Consider the following 18,152-nt stretch of genomic DNA (forward strand, 5'->3'; position numbering starts at 1 on the left):
CGTGTGCAAAACCCATTGTCTACAGACTGCAAGGAGAATCATCGATTGTAGTTGTGGTGGTATGAGCCGCTTTAGGGGGAGGGACCAAGTACTGTAGCCTCACATCGGAAGTATTTTTCGGGTCTGTATGATAACGGCATGTCAGTTTAGACATTATTATAGCACCCAGTTGATTTTTTGGGGCGTAGGTCTCATCATAACCTTGTGCTCTAGCTTTCTTCAGCGTGATTGTGCGGAGTAAATATTTTGCTTTCAACCTCGTTGTGCCGAGAGCTGTTTTTGCTCGGATGTAGCAGTTCTTGATCCAGCAGCCGATTATATTCAATATACGATGTCTAGCAGAATGACAGTAATATTAGCATCAGCATCTCTGTAAAGTTTGCCTTTCTTATAAGATCATCATGTTCAATCTTATTTCTCGGTGGTCATACATACCGGATCACGATGGCGCATACAAGCATGAGCAACAATAGAGCACACATTGCTAGTATAATTACCCCTAAATATCCAGCAGCCAAATCAATTGCTGATTCTGATGCTGAATCAGACTTGTTGCTGGGAATAGGAGCCATTATTGGCAAGTAAAGATGTCAGTAAAGGTGAGGAAGGTATGAAGATAGAGAATAGTGTGAGGATGGTCTATATCGAGTCAAAACTTAAATGCACGTCTTTGGGTATACAAACTCAACGCCAGGTTTGCGTCAGGATGACCCGTGGACCTCTTTCAGATAATAATTCATCTTCGGCATACACCTCTAGGAATAAAGAGTGCTGATAGAGACAAGTACATTATCCGTGGGCAGAGCCAGCTGCTAGCGTGATCTTTTCTATAACATCTTAGTAACTGAACTACGAGGAACTCATCAGTCACTGAAAGGAGACTAGCAGGATGAGACGCTTGAGTTAAAGCTAAGAGGTTCTGGTCGATATCCTATTTAGTGGGGTTGTCATATTAGTTATATGCCAATCTTCCCTGCAAGTAAGACCCGGGGTACGGCAGTCTCCAACCGCCAGTGCGCCGTATCAGATTTCCCTAGCTCACCGCTGGTTTTTTATTACTATAGAGACAAGAATAGTCGGCCGCTTAAGCGGACTTATCGTGGTATTCTAGACAGTGTTTTATTTTCAATAATAGTTCGTTCCCCTTAGCTCCTTCCCCCGCTCCGCATCGAAGCTACTGCAAGCGGACATTTAAGAACTCGAATGCCACTGACCTAGTGTTTCTTACCTTAAATGCTTAATGGCTACATTTTCTATTGTTCTCTTCTTATTTCAACTCTCTACATTTTGATTCTATTTATTTACCAGCTAAACATATAGAGAGCCACATGGTGGTATCACATTCGCTATAATATCACAACAGGGAAGCCAAGTCAAGTAATATAAAAACACTATCCTGTTTTCCTCGGCCCATTCCTATTCCTCTCCATTCTTCCAGACCTAATTCTAGTTCTCTTAACGTTTGTAGACAGGCAGGGGCACCTCAGGTGGCCCGTAGTATTCGTAGTCGGGTGGATCTTCCGAGCTATCAGATTCATGTCTTATATATTCCACCGTGATATCTTGCATCTCGATGGGCTCTGAACAAAGACAGTACTAATCAGTAGCTTGACAGTACCTAGTTTGGATAGGTCTTCCTTACCAGGTGCAGTTGTTGTTCGTTGGCTATATATAACCCGAGGCGCTGCTTTTAGACCAGCCAGGCGATATACCCTTTTGAATGCATTTTGGAATACATCTTTAACTCCATCTTTGACTCGACATCCAGCTCCACAGATATCACTAGATTCCAGGACCTGTTAGTGTCTTTTTTTTGATGAGAACTGTTGGATTCGACACCGATAGAAAGAGATATTATCATCACTCACGACTTACCGAGCAAGTTTATCCCAAACAAGCGAAACGTTGCGTACACAATCACAACCAAATGGTCTAAAATAATGGAATGTCGCCGAAATTATAAAACCGCCGAGGGTTCCCCAAAGAACGCCAGATAGAACCCACCACATGGTAGATTCATCTGAAGAATCATCCGAGGAATCATCTGAGCGAGTACGCAAAGTAACGCCTCCATTACTCTGTGGCATCTGTATAATCAGGTGAGACATAGCAGGCATTCTCGGTAGACTCTTCTTGTTGAATTTATGATGGAAATTGTTAGAAAATGAGTGATACATCCATCAGTGATGGTCGTAATCTTTATTTGGTCTCCGTCACCCGAAGAGTTTCGGAGGTACAATTTTTAGAGGTACACTTCTAAGTTCAGATCAACCAAGAAATCGATATTCACTTCTCGGTATTAAAAAAGACAACTTGCACAGTGATATCATCCCGTACCCGTCGAGACAAAGGAGGGTCAAAGGCAAGCCGGCCTGCTATCAACTCGTGGTAATTTCCACCAAGGGAGTTACGCATCAGATGTACTGCTGCATTTTCATCTTGGATTGTCATTCTCTCCTTCTCAAACTGCCAGTTCACATCTGTCCAGAATCTGCCGAAGTCAAATTCCCCATCTGTCTTGTTCTCCTCGGTCCCTTGTGGTTCCAACCAGTTCACTACCAAGTCGACACCCTGCTCACTGGAGAGACAATCCCATAGCCCATCCGTTGCCATAATCAAGAACGAAGGTTTGTTAGGATCAATCTTAGTACTTGTCACGACCGGCTCGGCAGTCAAGTATGGAGGTGTGCGAATATCACGCCGTGGTGTTAGAGGGGCTGGACCATTGAATTTCCGCTTCATTTCCTTCTGAAAATCTAACGGCCACTTCCAGAGACTGTCACCAAAGGCTCTTGAGACCATGATTCCAAGAACCCGTCCATCTTTGGCTATGTTTTCCTCGCCAGGGTGCTCCTTAGAAATGCGGGTGGTCTCTTCTTCGTTACTGCCAGTTTGGTCAACTGACAAGGGAATTGTCTCCCACTTGCCGTCTGCTCCTTTTTGTCCTAAAACCGCTCTCGAATCCCCAGTACATGCAACGTGCAGCGTGCTTGTGATAGGATCGTATAGAGACAACAAAGCGCATGAACCAGCGTAAGCAGGAATCAGTTTTTTGACCTTGTCTTGGAATGATTCTTCGCTCTTAGATGTGTCCGGTGCAGTCTTGATAATGGAATCATCGAGGTCCACGAATCCTTTCATGATAGCGCGCTGCACTGACTCATTTGATACCGGTGAGTTAACTTCGGACAATCTGCGTCGCACGAAAGGCAGGAGTTGCTTCGTCAATAGGTCCGCTGTCTGCCAACCTGAATGTCCATCAAAAACAGCCCAGGACATCCATTGATCATTTTCATTCCACGGTGAAGAAACTTCGCCATGAATAAACCGGTCCTCACAGGGGCTATTGGACGCCAACTGGGCGCCGTCGTATCTGGTGACACCTGTAATATTTCTGACATGGAAGGAGTATGCCTCTTTCGATAACATATGTGTGATATCCTCTTTGGAGGGACCCGGCTCCGGGGCCAAGTGCTCCGCTAATGGACACTCGAGGTGGGGTACATCATCCCTTGCAGCGGTCAACCACCAGATTCCGGGCGTGCTGATCAAGCCGGCAGTCGCAATGTAAGCTTTCCAGTTTGGAGAGAAGTGATTTGTTGATAAGGAACGCTTGGTATGTGTCCGTACGATGGACGTGGTCACGCGCACTAGACGCGGTCGTATGCGACCTGATAACATGGTGGGTTATAGCTGGGAAGAAGCAGAAGAAGGAGAAGCTAAAGAACATTCAAGTCAATTGAACATTTCTCTGGATTTCGTCAAAAGGCGGTCAGATCATGAGGCTTTGAAGACAGCCTCGAAGAGGGGTAACAGGAAACACTCCAGAGCACATTGGCAGCCCTAAATGAAATAGCTACTCACAAGCCCCTAAGTAGGTAAACCTTTATTTACTTGATCGAGATATACTGTTAGATAATGGATACCGAGTGTCGGAAATGTTTTCTACTAAAGATTAAAGATATAGAATGGTGAGACTGAAGGATATGTATAACAAAAGCATTGGTATTGGGTCGAAAATGACTTTTAAAATATCAGACATAAGATTTACCAGAAAGCTCGCACCCTTGGAACGTACCTGCACCATGAGTTAAATCAAAAGTCTATCGCATCCAGTCCGAGGGACTGCAATCATCAATCAAGTATACAGGACTGTCTTCAAATCAATTTAGGCCACTACTTACATATATCATGGGAAATACATCGTAGAAAGGAGAGCATCAATTAGAGCAAAGCACGTCATATCCTCCATAAAAGCGTACAAACATAGAGAAAGGCAAATGATGAAGAATGGGGCAAGAAGCGGGAATAAAAATAAAAGACCATAGAGTGCCGAGGGTTCAGACAATTTCGCTGGATCGCTGTCGGGAAAGGAAAAAGACAAGAAAAAAAAAGAATTCAACAAATTCACATGAAGCACATAGTAAAAAGATTCCCAGAACAGAAACGCTAAAGTGTCCAAAAACATCCGCAAAAACATGATAAGATTAAACAAGTTGTTTAGTGATGTCAAGACGGGACTGTAGCACCATGCTGAGAATGAAAGCAAAATAGAAGCTGAGCCAGAAAGAAATCGCCAATGTGCAAGGAAAGTAGACGAAAGGCATGGTATCTAGGTGAGAAGAAAAAGAGCATCACCTTCAGGACGAATGTTCTGAGGGTCGTGGCGGGTCGTGAGTACAATGGGGTATTAAATGATTTGCAGATAATTGCTTGGCACAAGACCAGGGTGGCCACGGGCGTTGGTGACTTCGGCTTCCCACCACCCGTCATCCTGCAGACGGAGAACGGCAAGGACATCTCCCTTGCCAAAGGTGAGCTCTTCAGGGATGGCGGCATTGTAGGAGTACATAGCACGAGCTGTGAGGTTGGACTAAAGTTAGATACTAACAACGCATTGTGAAGAGGAGGAATAAATGCTTACCAAAGTGCAAGATTGGGCGGCCGTCACGGCTGAATTGACGTCCAGGCTCTGCAACAGCCATAGTACGGCTCCGAGATCGGCCAACAGGCGGAGCCTCACCATAACTCGATGAGGGGCGGCTGCCTCCTCGAGCTGAGCTAGCATATCCACCGGGACTGCTGGAACCGTACATATCGTGGTTTCCAGACAACTGCAGCTCCATGCCACCAGAGCTAGAAGGACGAGATTGCTGCCTGAACTGGGGGTTCGGGGATACAGCACGGTGGCTTGCAGCGGGCGAGGGCCTCCGAGCATACTCGTTTGGAGTGTATGGATCTTGAGTACGCCGGGGAGTGGGCGATCGGCTGTATTGACTTCGCATGCTGTTAGACTGGTAACTACTCGGAGTAGGGCTCGGGCCCCTGCCACTGTTCTGGCTCATCCGAGTATCCACACGGGGCTGAGGGCTGACGCTCCGTCTCGGTGCTGGCGATCTAGCTCGGGTGGCTTCTTGACCGCTATGTCTAGATCCCATACTGTCTTGGGTCTGACCACTATGCCTAGACCCCATGCTATTATTGTTGTTTTGCCCTCGAAGCATGCTCTGGGTTTGACCAGTATATTTCTGAGTTGTCTTGTGCATTTGCTTTGCTGTAAAGGCCGGTTGAGGTGCGCCAAGTCGCTTGACTGTGGGATCATTGTATGCTGGGGGCGGAGTAGCAACGCTAACACTGCTGCCACCATAGGTCGAAGAATATGTCGACGGAGTGGGTGTGGAGATGCCGTGATATCTATCTGCCGACACCCGAGTGGCTGACTGCTTGCCGCCCGTCTTGAGGTCTGCTAGAGCCCGCGCGATAGGGTCCAAGTCATCTTCAGATGCCTGATTCGGCTGTGATCCTTTCTGGGGTGAGCTCTTTTCTGGGGTTGCCACGTCAAAGACATTGTTCCCCACATTGAGCTGGAAGTTGGCTCGAGGGTCAACAGGCTCCGGGCTGCCAGAGGCACGACCCGGCAGGCCTCCCGAAGGCCTGACAGGGCTGACTTGTTTGGTTGGGCTAGCCTGCTTGGGCGGACTAATCTGCTTGGGCGGGCTCACTTGCTTAGGTGGGCTCATTTGCTTGGGCGGGCTGATGATTTGTTTGGGTGGGCTCACTTGCTTGGGCGGGCTCATTTGCTTCGTCGGACTGATTTGTTTTGTCGGCGAGTCCCAACCACTACGAGACGTGGAGTTGGGTGAAACGAGCGACGTTGGAGAGATGCCCTGCTGTGAAGAAACAACAGGCCTTTCTTTGTCATGTCGACTCTTGCGACGGAAGGGGCTGTTGCTGAAGAAAGCGCTCTTCTTTTTTGGTGATTTGTCATCTCCAGAAGTTGTCATCGGCACACTGTTTGTTGACTTTACTATAGACTTTTTCGTAGGAGTTTCCTCGACACTAGAGATAGAGGTTGAGTTCGAAACTTCGCTCTGAGAGTCTTGGCTAGACGGGCGATATGCGCTGGTCGCTGAGCTTCGTTCTGAGGGTGGCCCGGCACGACAGAACATGGTCATACCATCCGTGGGGTATGCGTTGTGGGGAACAGCTCCGATCTCTCCATGTTGCTCGGGGTCGTAGTTCGGAGGCGGCGCGCCACCACGGCGGAAGTCTAGAGGGGCAGGTTGCTGGGGCTGTGCCTGTAGCGGTGGTTGTTGTTGTGGTTGCAGAGGAGGCTGCTGATGCATAAGAGGCTGCTGTTGCATGAGAGGCTGCTGTTGCATAAGAGGCTGCTGTTGCATGAGAGGCTGCTGATGCATAAGAGGCTGCTGTGGCATGAACGGCTGCTGCTGTGGGGGTGGCTGCTGTTGTGACGGTAGCGGTTGCTGCTGAGGTGGCGGCGCATTGTTCACGGCTGGAAGAGTAGGTCGTCCTATTTGAGCCGGGAGCTCTGACTGTGGGTCATGGTGTGATTCGAAGGTTGAAGGCTGAGGAGAAGATGTGCGGAATGCAGGGTTCATAGTGCGTTGGAATTGGGCTACCGAGTAGCCATCAGCTTCATCTAGGTCAGAGCTTGAGTCGTCATCCTTGCAGAAGTTGATGAATCGGGGAGGATCTGGGATCTCTTGGCCAGTTCCTCGCTCCTTGATGAAGAACATAATATCCTTCTCCACTTCACATTCCTCCAAAGAGAGACGGACTTTCTCGCATGACTATACGTCGAATTAGTATTGCACAATAAACCCGGGCAGAATAAACATACGGCATCATCGCTGACACAAACAGTTGAAGCAATGTTTGCGTAGGTCCACAGACTGCTTTTTGTGAAGTCCAGACGCTCCTCTTCCAAATCTTGAAATTTGTCGCATGCTGACTTCCATTCCTTATTCCAACGACCAGTTGTCTCCTCGAGCTGTTTGACGGCCGCTTCGTATTCCTGGCTAGTTGATGCCAGCTGGATCTGGGTCTTCTCTAGCTTGGCCTTGTTCTTGCGCTCTTCCTGGCCCATGACCATGTGGCCCTGAGCAAGGTAGCCCTTGATCCGGAGACAGTCCTGCTCGTAACGATCACGAGTCTATAGAGTTAGTATTTTACCTCTCATCATTCCCCGACTTTACTTACTTTGTTGACGAGCTGCGTTTGTTGCATTTTGGTCTTGTGTAGGCGCTCAATGCACTGTTGAATAATCTTTCGTCGCTCCTTAATACCACTGGCAAACGCAGCAAGTGGCTCCTCCAATTCCGTCTTAATTTGTCCTGCAATTGCGGCGTGTGCCTTAGCGATAGCTTCAGTCTCGCCACGAACAACGTCGAGTGAGGCTCGGAGCGATCCAGTCTCGCATGATCCCAGCGCCTTTCGACATAGTACTTGGAGTTTCCGTGCGTATTCATCTTCGATGGTGGCTCGAGCTAACAAGATGTTAGAATTCGATGTTATTGCGGCTGCATCAACGTCACGTACCGCTGTAAAAAACCTTCAGTTCGTCGTTTGTGATCTTTGACCCATGCACGCGGTCCAACATTGGTTGAAGTCCTGCATCATCTTTGCCCCAGAAATTGTTGGCAACTAGAACAATTGTCAGCGAGTGCAAATGTACACGAGTGTAATGCCACATACAAGACATGCAGACCGTAGGCCCGTCTGTCCCCATTGTTATCGATGTTGACCCTCGGCCAGCCTTTGCGCATGCAATCGAAGTGTGTAGGAATTCAGGTACAAGGAGAACAAAAAATAAGAAACAATAACAGTTGATAATTTAAAAAAATGTAAGAACACAAAAGACCCTTCCTTGGAGGTCATAAGGTTTCGAAGTTGAAGGTGAGCGGAGGGATGATGCATGTTTACCGCTGCGTCTCTCGGGGCAACCATCGTGCAGCCGCCACGCACCGCGTTACATAAGCTCTTTATCTGCCCTAACCTTCCAATGAGATTGTCGACAATATTTATGTAGGGCTCTTGATCGGAGAATTAAGTATGATATCAAAAGAATTGTCAAAGTATTCATTTCATTTTGTTATTTCCAGTGCATCGTGCAACTATTCTATGTAATTCGGGACCCATAAATATTCAAATCCAGTCTATGTAGGCCCAACGCGAAAGCAACCCAATCCCATATCCACATAAGTAAAAGACACATGAAGAATTGTAGTTATTTCAAAATCCCTTCCAGTAAAAACGCCAGTCAAATATGTATCCCCAAAGCCGTAATGGGGATAAATCAAGTCATTCACAATCTTTCTTTTTCGTTGTTGCAATCATATCGTGCCATAGAACAAGGATCTCATCACTTCATGAAAAGCCTTGCTTGTGCTCATTTGTAAAAAGCTAAAGCCGTTGTCTCGTGCGGTCTGTCTTAGTAGGCCACAGGAGTAGCCGACGCAGAGAAGGTGCTGGAGGCACTGGAAGAGCCCCAGCTGCGGGCACCACGGGCCACGATAGCCGGAGAGGCAGAAGATGTGGCAATGGGGGAGGTACTGAGAGCTGAAGAGTACCAGCCATAGGGGCCACGAGCAGCCAGAGGAGCAGCTGAAGTAGGGATGCTCGGGATAGAGAATGTGCCGGAGGGAGAAGCGTACGAGTCGCGGGCAGCGAGGGGAGTAGGGGAGAGAGGGATGTTTCCGCTAGAGTAAGAAGGGGAAAAGCCACGAGCCACAAGGGAAGTCGCTGAGGCAGATGAGGTAGCAGCAGAAGAGTATAAGCCACGAGCAACGAGGGGAGTGGCAGTGACCAGGCTGGAGGTTGGGACCCAAGCGGAAGAGTACGAATCACCAAAGTTGCGAGCCACGAGGGAAGTAGGCGAAGCGGTAGAGGTGGCAATAGAAGGAGTGCCAGAAGCAGCAGAGTACCAGCCACGAGCATAGAGAGACTCGGAGGCAGAGGCGGTGGGATACTCGCGCGCGTAAAGCAAAGAGCTAGAGTATTCGCGAGCAAAGATAGCAGGCTGACCAGCGGCTCTCAGGCCCCGGCGGAAGAAAGAGGAAGAGCCAGCGGTTGGAAGAACATTAGGGGTCTCCCAGCACGAAGTAGGGCTAGCCACAGCGGTTGAGGGAGAGGTCACGCTTGAAGGTGTGGCAGTCACAGTCACAGTGATGGGCACTGGGTCGGCATTAGGAGCAGTAACTGTGGAGGTTTCGAAGACAGTGTCGACTTCGCGTGCGACTGGGCTAGAAGAGCAGTCTTCATCGGCATTGACCACAGAGTAGGTTGCACGGCGAGCGAGGTCTTCATTCTCGGGATTGGCGAAGGGCGCCGCGTAGGTCACGCTGATAGAGCAAAGGGCGAGGACTGCAGCAGAAGAGAAATGCATGATAACAGAGAGAAATTGAAGTTTGCAATAATAATTGAGAAGGGAAAGACGCTTGAGATTGAATGGAGATATAGGCAATGTTGGAAGAGATTTGGATAGAAGATAGGATTGAGAATGAAAGAGAAGAACTCAAGTCCGGGTTTAAAAGTTATACGAAAAGGATCTACTATCACGGTGAAGTGTACTTCTACTGGGCCAAAATTAGGCGGCTGGGGATCTACGGTGGCTGGGTTGACGGCAATCCAGCCATGGGTTATATTTTTATTTTATTTTTAATTGGCTTCTATGAGCTTTGATTGGGTGGAGCTGAGATCTGATCGAGCCCACATGGCGTATCTGCCAACCACGATGCTGTGGTGGGGTTTCCACAGCGACATTAAGTAAGCAATTGGTGTGGCTGGGGGCCCGCTCTGACACAACTAACATGGCATATTTTGTTTCACTGTCACCTAGTTTCTTTTCATAGATCGACTATGATGTCCTCATGCCATGATTGGTAGTAAATCTAGCAGATCTCCTGTTTGATCAACACGGCTGCCGTCACTAGATGGCAAGATCTTCCACTCTCAGCAATCCACACCCCAGCGCAGCGCTGGCCCAGGCTGCGCAAGGGCGGTTGGAGTTCCACCCGAGGGCTGTGACGTGGGTATTTTCTTCGTAAATCGTCGAGGTCCCCATCCCATTGATGGGGTTGGTCTCAAAAAGCTTGTACTTTGCCAACTTCTGGTTCTCTGCCCGGTATCCGTCATGAAATCGACTTGTGCCCATAGTGTTCGTCTTGGAAGTAGGAATCCATTCATGTGTGAACCATATTTGCTGCCAAATTTGCTCCTTGTTGTAAACAACTCGTCGGAAGGGATTCGTTCCTACGACCTCGCCTGCGGCACTGCCAAACAGGGCACAGGGGTGATGAAAACTGCATTGCGCCATAGCCGAGATGGTGCTGCTGAGCCGCGCAATGGTGGTAGTGGTAAAAAACCGTCGAATTGGAATTACGCGAGCGAATTCGTTTTCATCCCCGGCAACAACGGACTGGCAGATGGGAGAATAGCTGATGAAGGGGAGGCTCCTCGCATGCGGCCCGTCGATGCCATTTCGCTGGTTGGATCGAGGACCGACCACATCCTCGTTTCGCCATCCATGGAAATCGTGATGACTAATTGGGGATGGACCGGGTATGCCGATGTGATACTGAGTATGTAGGTGGCGTGGAGTGGCCGATAGAAAAATGGTAGAGGTTCAGACATGGAGGAAGGTTCGATGTTCCAGAGAGCCACAAAGCCGTTACCGCAGCCCACTGCAATATCACTAGGGGATAGCCAAGTGACACATGTGCAGACTGTTGATGGCGGTCTTGCCTCAAACGCAGGGGATTTGATTTTGACTGTATCTTGCACATTAGCGGGACTCGTGAAATCTCTCCAAAGGGACACTCACGAAATTCTGTTTCTTGTGACCCTCTACCTGTTTTAATATCCAAAACTCTCACATATCCATCCCCCCAAACTGTTGCGAGTAAACCAATGGATTCTTTTTCCTCTTCTTTGTCCTCCACCCGTTCGGTCCGGGGCAAAGTACACCATACCATGCGTCTCAGGTCCCCCCAGTCAGCACACAAAACTTGCCGAAGGCGGGGTTTGGAGTCCATATCGAGAGCCATTGTAAGAGTTTCACTCGGTTTGCCCTTAAACTCCCAAATCTGTAAGGCGCTAGGGAAAGGCTCCGAGGGTTGAAACGATGAGAGAGGCTCACTATCTTCGGATTTGTACTGGCTTTTCTGATCTTCTGTAATCGGCGCCGCCACAGCAAGATACTGAGTCAGACCATCCTGGTTTGGAGCCCAAGCCATGCAATGTGCCTTGTGGCCGATGTTTAATATCCAACCTTCTCGAATCCTTTTGATCTCAGCTCCTGATGAGTCTTTTTTGGAGTTTGGACTTTCCCAGGCTTTTCCAAAGTCAAAAGACTCATGATATCCCAGCTCGAAGAGTTGTTGATTATCATGGGGTCCTAGTAAAATGCCATGTTTTCGCGCATCTGGTTTGGGTAGGTAATTTTCGAACGCCATTGACTCTTCAATCGTCTCAATGCGCTGTCTTTTCCGGAACCTCTCACCAATGTCCCCATCATAATACCAGTCCCACCCGCGGGTGCTTTCTTTCAGAACATCATCTGGGTGAACCCCAAACGTGGGCCCGTATAGATATTCAGGCTTCTTCTCCGTCTCCTCTAATGTGTAGCGAGATGGAAAAACCGCATCTACACCCTTGTTCCATCGCATTCGGAAGTGGACGGCTGGCATCAAATCTCGATCGTCAGAACCGAACGTGAGAGTGTAATAGGTGCCTTTGGACAAGTGATCTCTGGGTTCGATGATACCACGAGTATGTGTCTCTTCGGCGGATGGTACAACTGTTCCATCGGCTCTTCTCTTCCTAACACTCGCATCTTGTTGGTACGACATCGAACGCTCTTTCCGAGTATCCTCGATGCCGTCGAGCTCCATTTCTTCAGGGTCGGAGGCATCGGCTTCTGATCCGAATTCCTCTTCTAGTCCCTCTTCAGGCTCATCTTCTTCCTCAATGCCCTCGTCGGCTTCATCGCCTGACCCAGCGACAAATTCATTATCTGAGGCTGAATCTTCTGTCGGGGCGCGCTTCTTTTTCCCCTTGCCAGGAATCTCCTGCTCAGCAGAGTCCTCATCATCACTGATCCCAGCTGCCTTAAATGGATCATCAACGTATACCGCCCTAGGACCCTTGAGGCGGCCAGACCTGCGGCCGGAAGGCATCTTGCTTAGATAGGTCGCGTCGTTAACGACAGCCAATGACAACAGTGATGTGCATGCGTAAAGCGTGTCAAATTGTCCAAAGCTCAGTAATATACGTTTTACTGAGCAATGCAGCTGCAATATTGTGTATTGAGACGTCCGCTATTTGATTTAGGAAATAGAGAAGCTTCAGCAATACGAAGGTCAAGGTATTGACGCTAGTCCCAAGATGGCTAGTTCTGTTGCCTTGGATTCTAGGCACCAACCGATTAAACCCATCGAATCGTGGGCTACATACGGAGTACAACATACCTCATTGTACAACTAGAAAATGAGGACTTGCAGAATTGACACCGAAAATGATCGCTTTTGAGGCCAGGAACGGCTGTCTTTTCACCCATAAATTTGGACATCCACCCCTTAACCACTCACTGTACCTAAACTAAACCCTATATAACCCTCCGACCTTCGCCTTTTTCTTCTTGTTTCCTCTCAACTTCTCTTTTCATTATGCGGCAAATATCTCTCCATGGACCGGGCTAGCTGTTGAACGTTTTTGATCGCACGTTCCATTATGTCTGTAAATCCTCAACTTGGAACTCGCTAACACTTCTCAACTCTCAACAGAGAAATCGAGAAAGTTCTTCCTCATTGGAGGCCCAATGACCTTCGTTGGGAAGTTAAGTGGATGCATCATGCCGATAGCATGCCTGTCCTTCTACTACAGTGCCGACCTAGAAGATGACGAGACACTGAAGGCATAGACGGATGAAGAGATGTTCAAAGATTGCCTCAGACTAAGCATGCCTCAACGACAATAATCTCTTCAATTTCGGCGATGACTGGCAGCTTAATTGCGAGGTCCTACACGAGATTGCTGGCCCAGTGGCATTAAGTGAGAGACGGTACACATCTCCCGATAGTTTGAGTTGTTCTGCAAGGAGTTGAAGGAGAATATCTCTAGCGCGAAGTAGGATTTCCCTGTTGATTGAAAACAAATAGAAAGCCGGGATAAGATTATTGAGGATCATGCGAGTAGTCTGCACAAGGTCGTTGCCGAAGTCTATCTTCTCATCGCGGATCAGGAAGCCTTCCAAACTAAGCGACTTCGGCTGCTCTATTTGGTAAACGGAATATCGTCCGAGAGGCTCGTGTCGACCTCCTGATTGGCAGATACTATACGATATTATCAGAGCCTTATACGAACCCCGTTGATCCTTACGGGTTTTCTACTGCTAGTGAAAAGTATCAGGTCGGTCAATGGGGAATCGGGAAAGGACTATCAGTTGTCCGAGCATGGAAGGGTGGCTTACAGGCTTGGAACAATCTTGAGTAGCTTCTCAGGGTCAAGAATGACCTCACCAAAATTAGAATAGGATTTCGATTCTTCAGCTTGAGTTGTTAGTTAAAATTACTGTGGTGCATAACGCGGTAGACAGATCGTCCTCGGTGACATTATAAACTGTATGTCGCAAAGTCATTGGCATAAACCTGAATTTTAAGCTCATGAGATCATAGAAGACCAATAATGTAGGGCAAATATGGCCCGCCCAGCCGCCCGGGGCCTACGAATCGGATAACGTCAACTGGCTCCCTCCACACCTTCGGGCTTGACGAAGTGTAACCTTATCACCAACCACACTTCCATCATGTCCTCAAATGCTAGTCGCGGGTCATCGCACAGCGGTTTCCTCCATGAATATGTAACTATTAATCGCTTCATTCTTCTCCATGACAAGCTAACACTCGTAGGCTCCCAGACTTGTGGCATTCGAGTTTACCCCACCAACAGAGGGGATCAATAAGACAAACAGCCTTATCTTCATAGGCGGACTGACAGATGGATTTTCCACTGTTCCCTATGTGTCCAAGCTAGCTAACGCTCTAGAGGACACCGACTGGTCGGTCTTCTCTACCCTACTCTCGTCCTCCTATGCCGGATGGGGAGTCGGAAGCCTTGATCGCGATGTAGAAGAAATTGGGCAATGTGTGCGATTTGTTCGCGATCTCAAGGCGTCGCGCCAACCCGGTGCAGTGACAACAGCCGGAAAGATTGCGATCATGGGGCATTCGACTGGAAGCCAGGACGTACTCCACTACCTTTATTCGCCGAATCCCTTGCCGCGGAAGGAGTTTGGTTTTGGCATTCAGCACTTGGTCCGCCCTGCGCTCGATGGTGCTATTCTACAAGCGCCTGCCTCTGATAGAGAGGGTCTGCAAGCTATTATCGATGCTTCTTCAGAGCCCGACGAGCTAAAAAAAGTCTACGATCAGCTTGTGCGCTCGGCCAAGGAGCATCCATACACATCAGATAAGAACGACTCAATCCTCCCAATGAACCTGACTGCGAAGCTTTCTTATCCGGCCGACACGCCTCTTAGTGCCCGGAGATTCTTGAGTCTAGTCAGCCCTCATAGCCCCGACGACCCATCTGATGACGATCTCTTCAGCTCGGATTTGAGTGATAAGCGTTTGCAGGAGACCTTTGGCATGGTGGGTACGCAGGGCATTATCACGTCAAAGCTATTGGTTTTGTATTCTGGAGAAGATGAATATTGCCCGCATTGGGTGGACAAGGAAAAGCTATTGCGGAGATGGCAGCAAGCCATTGAAGCGGGAGGCGCCAAATGGGATACGAACAGCGGGATCGTTCCTGAAGCCAGCCACAATGTTCATGCCGAAGGTCAGCAGGATCTCATTGATCGAGTTCTACGATACCTCAAGGCTCTCTGAGCGCTGGAGGTTGATGATATTGAAGCATATAAATGTGAAATCCAGAAGGCAAGAGAACGTTGAATTGATACCGACAGTAAACAGGTCATTCAAACACCACCCAAAAGTGCACGGATTGAGAATAACAGAGGTCAGAAAGGGGTATATCACAGCACGGGCAGTAGGCAAGTCCAGGCATGATACCATGTTGGATTTGAGACGAAGATTTGAGACGAAGATGAATCGAAGCATTGGGGCACCAAAGTTCCAATGGAATGGCCCATTTAGACCTTCACCCACAAGCTCATTACACCTTTGAGGTACTCGACAATCTCGGATCCACCCAGCTTACTCTCGCCGTACAGGCGGTCGACGAAGGTAATCGGACACTCGGACACCTTGTAGCCCATTGCCTTAGCACGGACCATCATCTCCATCTGGAAGCTGTAGCCCTTGCTCTCGGTTTTGAGGATAACCTTCTCCAGCACTGGCTTTTTGTATAGCCGGAAGCTTCCAGTCAAGTCACTCACACCGGGCATCAACATGACGTCCGCGATGAGGTTGGCAGTGCGCGAAGTGAACTTGCGGAACAAGTCCCAGCCGTAGACACCACCCTTGATATCTCCCCGGTTGGCATATCTGGTTCCGGTCACAATGTCGGCGTCGGTCTCTTTTTGAATTCGGATCATCTCAGGGATGAACTTGGGGTGGTGGCTGAAGTCAGCGTCCATGATGATAACAAAGTTGCCGGTGGTATATTTCAAGCCGTGGACGTAAGCTGTACCCAGACCGAGCTTTCCCTCACGGGGCTTGAGGATGATGTGTTCGGGCCCATAGAGTGTCTGGAGCTGCTTCGCGATCTCGAGGGTGCCGTCAGGGGATCCATCGTCGACGATAATAACCTCCCAATCCAGCTTCCTATAATCAAAAAACCACAAGTTAACCCCAGTGCGCTTGGGTTATATCAGAGCGAGCGCATACTCCTCATTGAAAGTCTTCTGGATCAACCAGATGATAATAGGGAGGTTCCTCCGCTCATTGTAGGTGGGAAGAATGACCGAGTACTTGTTCTCGGTCGCCATTGTTGAAAACCCACAAGTCAATTAATAAAGTAAGGAGGGTAAAAGATCCGAGCAAAGATCATATAAAAAAAAGAGAAAAGAAAAGATAGGGAACGTATGGCTGACAGCTTGTTGCATTCGGCAACGCCAGATCGCGGCCAAGTCGCCAGATCCGGCATCCACCGCCTGGCAGAATCCGATAGCTTATCGGGTGTTTTGCTTCGACTTCAATGGATTAGCATACATGCTCTGCTTTTCATTCTAATTGATCTCAAGAATACTTCAAAGGTTGTAGAGATGGATTCAGTACCAGGCAAGCACATTCGGAATATCTCCAAGTGTAAGTGCTCACTTCATTGCCACCCAACCGACTGTCCCTTACTGATTGCCTATGCAGCTTCTCGGCCCCGCAGCTCGACAAGAGGTCCTTTAGATGCATCAGATGAGTTAGTACATTGCCTTCCACCGCTATATCCTTTCTCTTACACGATCTAGTCCTCTCGCTCTCCCCGAAACACCCACCTCGCCTGTCAAACACAAATCAATGCTTGCTGCCGACAACGCCTTTTCTGGGGCATCCTTCTATGAGTTAGACCCGCTTGCGCCAGACGATCTACCTGAACCTTTAGAAAAAGACCTCTCGTTCCTACTCCGGCATAGCAACTTCCATACCCTCTCTCATCTTGAAATCCCTCTGCCACTGCGATCCGAATTCCTAATCCTCAACCCAGGGGAACCTTTGTCGACTACTCTAGGCACCCTAGAAAAGCTATTGGCCGAGGGTCGATTCCTCATTGCGGCGCATTTCTCTGCATCGGTTTTGACTTCGTCTTTAGTATCTCCGACGGATATAAAGATCATCTTCTCCCTTTTCTACACGCGGCTAGCCTGTTTGGATCTGTCGGGCAATACAGTTCTCGCAGCACAGGAATCGAAGGCCCTGGAAGATTTGAGTTCAGCATTCTATTATATCGATCTCGAGCTTGAATCGGCTCCAGTCGATGCTGATTATAACCCAGAAAATGACGAAGAATATGAACAAGATCCTCGTCATATTGTTCCATGGCCGCTTCGCGTACTGGCCGTGAGACTCCAGAGTATAGGATTTGGTGATCCTCGCCGAAGCATTGGTGGTTTGTACGAGATCGCCCTCGAAGCGCGCCGAGAGATCATGAGAAGCGAAGCTACTGAAGCTGAGCGAGAATTATGGAAACAGCGATTGGCAGATCTTGGGGTTAGGAGCGTGAATGCGCTTATAGAGATGCGTGATTTCGATGCAGCCAGGAGATCACTTGATAACCTCCGGGTACCTGGGCCGGAGTCGAACATCACAAAGTTGAGGAAGGCACTTTTGCTTTTGCGGATTGGTGATCTGGACGCAGCAAGTCAGGTATTTGGTGACGCCAATGAAGCGAAAGAGCCTGGTTTATTAAAGCCTTTGATAAGCATGTCGGATGGTCGCTTTGCCGATGCAGTGGCCGAGTGGCGTATTCTCGGGGAGGATAGGACAAGGACGGACGGGGCTCTGGTAGCTCAAAATCTGGCTGTGTGTCTTCTGTACACTGGACAACTGGATGAGGTATTTGACCCCTATCCCATACACCGTTTAAATGGTGATTTGAACCTGTTGACTGATTGTTCCTAGTCTCGTCGGCTCCTCGAGGCCCAGGTCGCATCCAACCATTCGTTTGGTAGTTTGATATTCAATTTGTCGACGGTCTACGAGCTTTGTAGCGACAGTGCAAATCGCATGAAGGGATGGCTGGCTGATACGATATCAAAACAACCTGTCGTCGGACAGACAAATCTAGATCGGCCGAACTCAGATCTGAAGTTATAACGCTTTAATTTGAAAATCACTTCGCCCTGTGGGCCATTGAATTTCTTTCTGCGCACGATCTAATAATAATTTATACTCTGTGAA

The 18,152-nt window shown here is 48.6% G+C and overlaps 8 protein-coding genes across 8 annotated transcripts; 3 read left to right on the plus strand and 5 right to left on the minus strand.

Moving 5' to 3' along the window:
* Positions 1-2,286: 2,286 nt before the first annotated feature.
* N7518_000896 (PP2C family serine/threonine-protein phosphatase) lies at positions 2,287-3,681 on the minus strand (the record flags this gene model as incomplete). Its single annotated transcript, XM_057181824.1, has 1 exon — positions 2,287-3,681. One exon carries the CDS (start codon positions 3,679-3,681, stop codon positions 2,287-2,289), a length of 1,395 nt encoding a protein of 464 aa, XP_057047174.1.
* A 1,009-nt stretch (positions 3,682-4,690) lies between these two features.
* Positions 4,691-8,029, minus strand: N7518_000897 (formin-binding protein HOF1; the record flags this gene model as incomplete). The annotated part of the gene is made up of 6 exons (XM_057181825.1): positions 4,691-4,860; positions 4,925-7,091; positions 7,142-7,453; positions 7,501-7,787; positions 7,840-7,944; positions 7,996-8,029. 6 exons carry the CDS (start codon positions 8,027-8,029, stop codon positions 4,691-4,693), a joined length of 3,075 nt encoding a protein of 1,024 aa, XP_057047175.1.
* Positions 8,030-8,731: 702 nt separating this feature from the next.
* Positions 8,732-9,685, minus strand: N7518_000898 (uncharacterized protein; the record flags this gene model as incomplete). The annotated part of the gene is made up of 1 exon (XM_057181826.1): positions 8,732-9,685. One exon carries the CDS (start codon positions 9,683-9,685, stop codon positions 8,732-8,734), a length of 954 nt encoding a protein of 317 aa, XP_057047176.1.
* Positions 9,686-10,228: 543 nt separating this feature from the next.
* On the minus strand, positions 10,229-12,476 carry N7518_000899 (transcription factor TFIIIC subunit TFC6; the record flags this gene model as incomplete). The annotated part of the gene is made up of 3 exons (XM_057181827.1): positions 10,229-10,841; positions 10,931-11,069; positions 11,123-12,476. The coding sequence occupies 3 exons, from the start codon at positions 12,474-12,476 to the stop codon at positions 10,229-10,231; spliced, it is 2,106 nt and encodes a 701-aa protein (XP_057047177.1).
* Positions 12,477-13,223: 747 nt separating this feature from the next.
* N7518_000900 (uncharacterized protein) lies at positions 13,224-13,791 on the plus strand (the record flags this gene model as incomplete). The annotated part of the gene is made up of 4 exons (XM_057181828.1): positions 13,224-13,233; positions 13,258-13,377; positions 13,458-13,579; positions 13,603-13,791. 4 exons carry the CDS (start codon positions 13,224-13,226, stop codon positions 13,789-13,791), a joined length of 441 nt encoding a protein of 146 aa, XP_057047178.1.
* A 313-nt stretch (positions 13,792-14,104) lies between these two features.
* Positions 14,105-15,188, plus strand: N7518_000901 (uncharacterized protein; the record flags this gene model as incomplete). Its single annotated transcript, XM_057181829.1, has 2 exons — positions 14,105-14,158; positions 14,208-15,188. The coding sequence occupies 2 exons, from the start codon at positions 14,105-14,107 to the stop codon at positions 15,186-15,188; spliced, it is 1,035 nt and encodes a 344-aa protein (XP_057047179.1).
* Positions 15,189-15,451: 263 nt separating this feature from the next.
* Positions 15,452-16,249, minus strand: N7518_000902 (dolichyl-phosphate beta-D-mannosyltransferase; the record flags this gene model as incomplete). Its single annotated transcript, XM_057181830.1, has 2 exons — positions 15,452-16,085; positions 16,149-16,249. 2 exons carry the CDS (start codon positions 16,247-16,249, stop codon positions 15,452-15,454), a joined length of 735 nt encoding a protein of 244 aa, XP_057047180.1.
* A 276-nt stretch (positions 16,250-16,525) lies between these two features.
* N7518_000903 (uncharacterized protein) lies at positions 16,526-18,068 on the plus strand (the record flags this gene model as incomplete). The annotated part of the gene is made up of 4 exons (XM_057181831.1): positions 16,526-16,568; positions 16,626-16,674; positions 16,724-17,807; positions 17,874-18,068. The coding sequence occupies 4 exons, from the start codon at positions 16,526-16,528 to the stop codon at positions 18,066-18,068; spliced, it is 1,371 nt and encodes a 456-aa protein (XP_057047181.1).
* Positions 18,069-18,152: the final 84 nt, after the last annotated feature.

This window comes from Penicillium psychrosexuale, assembly GCF_028828465.1.
Source record: "Penicillium psychrosexuale strain IBT 29551 chromosome Unknown utg000001l, whole genome shotgun sequence".
Taxonomy (NCBI): Eukaryota; Fungi; Ascomycota; class Eurotiomycetes; order Eurotiales; family Aspergillaceae; genus Penicillium; species Penicillium psychrosexuale.